We start from the raw sequence: 2,376 nt of genomic DNA, 5'->3' as shown, positions 1-2,376 counted from the left end.
AAATTGACCAATTTACCAGCAGAACTTGAGGAGGAGACACAACAAAGTTATTATTATTTGGTCAGAGCAGAATTTATTTGGTCAGTTTAGATTGAAACAAGTAAAGAACGCTTTGGGATACTTATATTTTCAGGATTAACTGCAGCATAGGAGATAAACATTTTTCGCCAAGACCTCCCTCTGGATATCTATATAATAAACCATAATTTAAAAAACTTTGTTCATGTTGACAAATACAAACCTACCTGAATTATGGCAAAATATATGAAAGACTGATATAACGAAGGACAGACATAAAATGATTGATAGAGTGAACGACAATCATTAGAGTGAACAAAAGAGCAATAGAATAAACGGACGTTCAATAGAGTGATTGATAGAGCGACAGAACGATTAAACAATCGGTAGAGGGAACGACAGAGTGAATGAACTCAATAGAGCGAATAAACAATCAATAAAGCGAAAGATATACAGAAGATATAGTGGAAGATATAGAGATAGATATCTCTCTAAGCAGAATGGGCGCTACCGGTGCTCAGCAGATGGTCTCTATCTTTACACCGCTGTTTCCCTTTGCACTTCTCTCTTCTGTCAAAGCTGTTATTCTTCACACAATACAGCTCACCGGCTAAAGAGCTTCAAAAGCTGTTCTCCAACACACAACACACCGAGTCATTAGCAAGACCTTAACGCCGGGAGATATATGCCGTTGCATCACTAGCACTAATTAGTCAGAAATTAATAAAAACCTCAGACTAGGTTTGAAAGGGAGGAGGCGGCATTTTCATAAAAATTCATGAATACAAGATGAATGTGATATGACTTGTAAGGGCCCGAATAGGTTTTGAAAGACATTTTCTTTTTCCTTAGGTTTATGAAAGGTCCTTGTGCAGACAATACCATTTAAAAGTTCAAACACACCTACTCATTATTTAATATCATTTGAAAATGCGTAAATTAGCAACAATAAATGCAAAACCAACAGAATGAATGAAACAGAAGCATGGGAAAGGCGTAGTAAATAAGTCAAATGTTTAACATGAAAGTAGCCACACTCTGTCTACATTACATGGCCACTTGTTGGGCGCTTTTCATTCACTATTCAGTCAACTTTAAAACAAAAAAATTAAATAACCCTCACCGTGTGAAATAGTCATTCCTGACCAGCAGCAGGTGCTGTAGTATGGAAAGAAAATTGCTCTCGGCGCTTGTGTCCTTCACAGAGCAGTATAGCACATTAAAGACATCTCCGATATCAGTACGCACTTTGTTAAGGAACAATCAAGCACTGCAGCTGCCAAAATAAAAGCAACAGATGGAAACATACAGAAGAAAAGAGCATACACTCTCTTAATACATGCAGTGCAGACACAAAGACAAAGCAAAGAACTACTGACTAGCCTTGTCACAGCATGAGACTTGTAAAACACTGCTAATGAAAGCAAACGATTCAGGATGATTTATGGTTATGATTAAATCTAAGAAAACAACATCAATGCAGTCAGTGCATGGTTTCTGAAGATATTAATACAGTTTACATATGGTCAACATTTTATTGTTGGAGGTCCTCTAAGGATCAAAGAATGAATGGGACAAAGAAAGAAGACGACACAGGGGAGGGAGAGTTTTCTGAGGAGTGTTTAAGTGTGGACAGAGTATCAAATGAAATTGCATGCATCTCAGCGTCAGAAGGATATTCTAGTTCACTTCTGATGTCCTCCAGGCGATGGGAGAACTCAATCATGTCCTCCTCCTTGTGCTCCTCAAAGACCTTCAGCTGGATATCCAGAGTATCATTTTTTACAGTGTCCAGGGTCTACACAGCGTGAAGGGCAAGGGGAAACAAAGAGAAGAAAAGAGCAGATTAAATGGACCATGCCACAGAAAACATGATATTCCTTGGTCTTTTGAAATAAAGGCTTTGATGTACTACTGGACATAGACACACAACTCAAAGTTCCCTGTTAGTCCAACCAAACTATTGCTGGACACCAAAGGCAAGCGCACACTACAGGCATGAGGTGCGACGGACTTCATAATTGATTAATATAGTCTGGAATTAGCTGTGTACAGTGTGCACCAACACAACAGAAATCAATAAACTGCAAATGTTTTACTTTTCTTATACACTTGGCCTAAGCTGTAAAAAAACAACAATTCTGATGTCAGAATCACAAGCACATTAACACATTTCCACAAACATCTAGTCAGTATTCAGAAAGCTGGTGGGAGTATTTATTTATTTTTTGCTCATTTCATACGCAAAGAGGTTAGCCAATCAGAACAGAGGTTAACTGCATATAGAAATCATACAGATATAGTAGTAAAAACAGCAGGTGTTATTCTAAAAAAGCAGCTAGAAAAAGAAATTGAGGG

The 2,376-nt window shown here is 37.9% G+C and overlaps 1 protein-coding gene across 1 annotated transcript in view; it reads right to left on the bottom strand.

Annotated features, from left to right (window-relative positions):
* Nucleotides 1–1,141: 1,141 nt before the first annotated feature.
* The window catches only part of LOC107579663 (protein diaphanous homolog 3-like), a gene marked incomplete at its 3' end in the record, with an annotated part of 1,848 nt that continues 613 nt past the window's right edge, over nucleotides 1,142–2,376 (bottom strand). The window contains exons 2-3 of the mRNA XM_016265464.1: nucleotides 1,698–1,816; nucleotides 1,142–1,258 (exon numbers count right to left, since the gene is read on the bottom strand). Coding sequence (XP_016120950.1) covers nucleotides 1,142–1,258; nucleotides 1,698–1,816 — 236 coding nt within the window. The remainder of the gene's footprint in view (nucleotides 1,259–1,697; nucleotides 1,817–2,376) is intronic.

The sequence above is a fragment of the Sinocyclocheilus grahami genome, unplaced genomic scaffold (genome assembly GCF_001515645.1).
Source record: "Sinocyclocheilus grahami isolate Dianchi unplaced genomic scaffold, SAMN03320097.WGS_v1.1 scaffold18988.1, whole genome shotgun sequence".
Taxonomy (NCBI): domain Eukaryota; kingdom Metazoa; phylum Chordata; class Actinopteri; order Cypriniformes; family Cyprinidae; genus Sinocyclocheilus; species Sinocyclocheilus grahami.
This window is presented reverse-complemented; position numbering and strand designations above follow the sequence as displayed.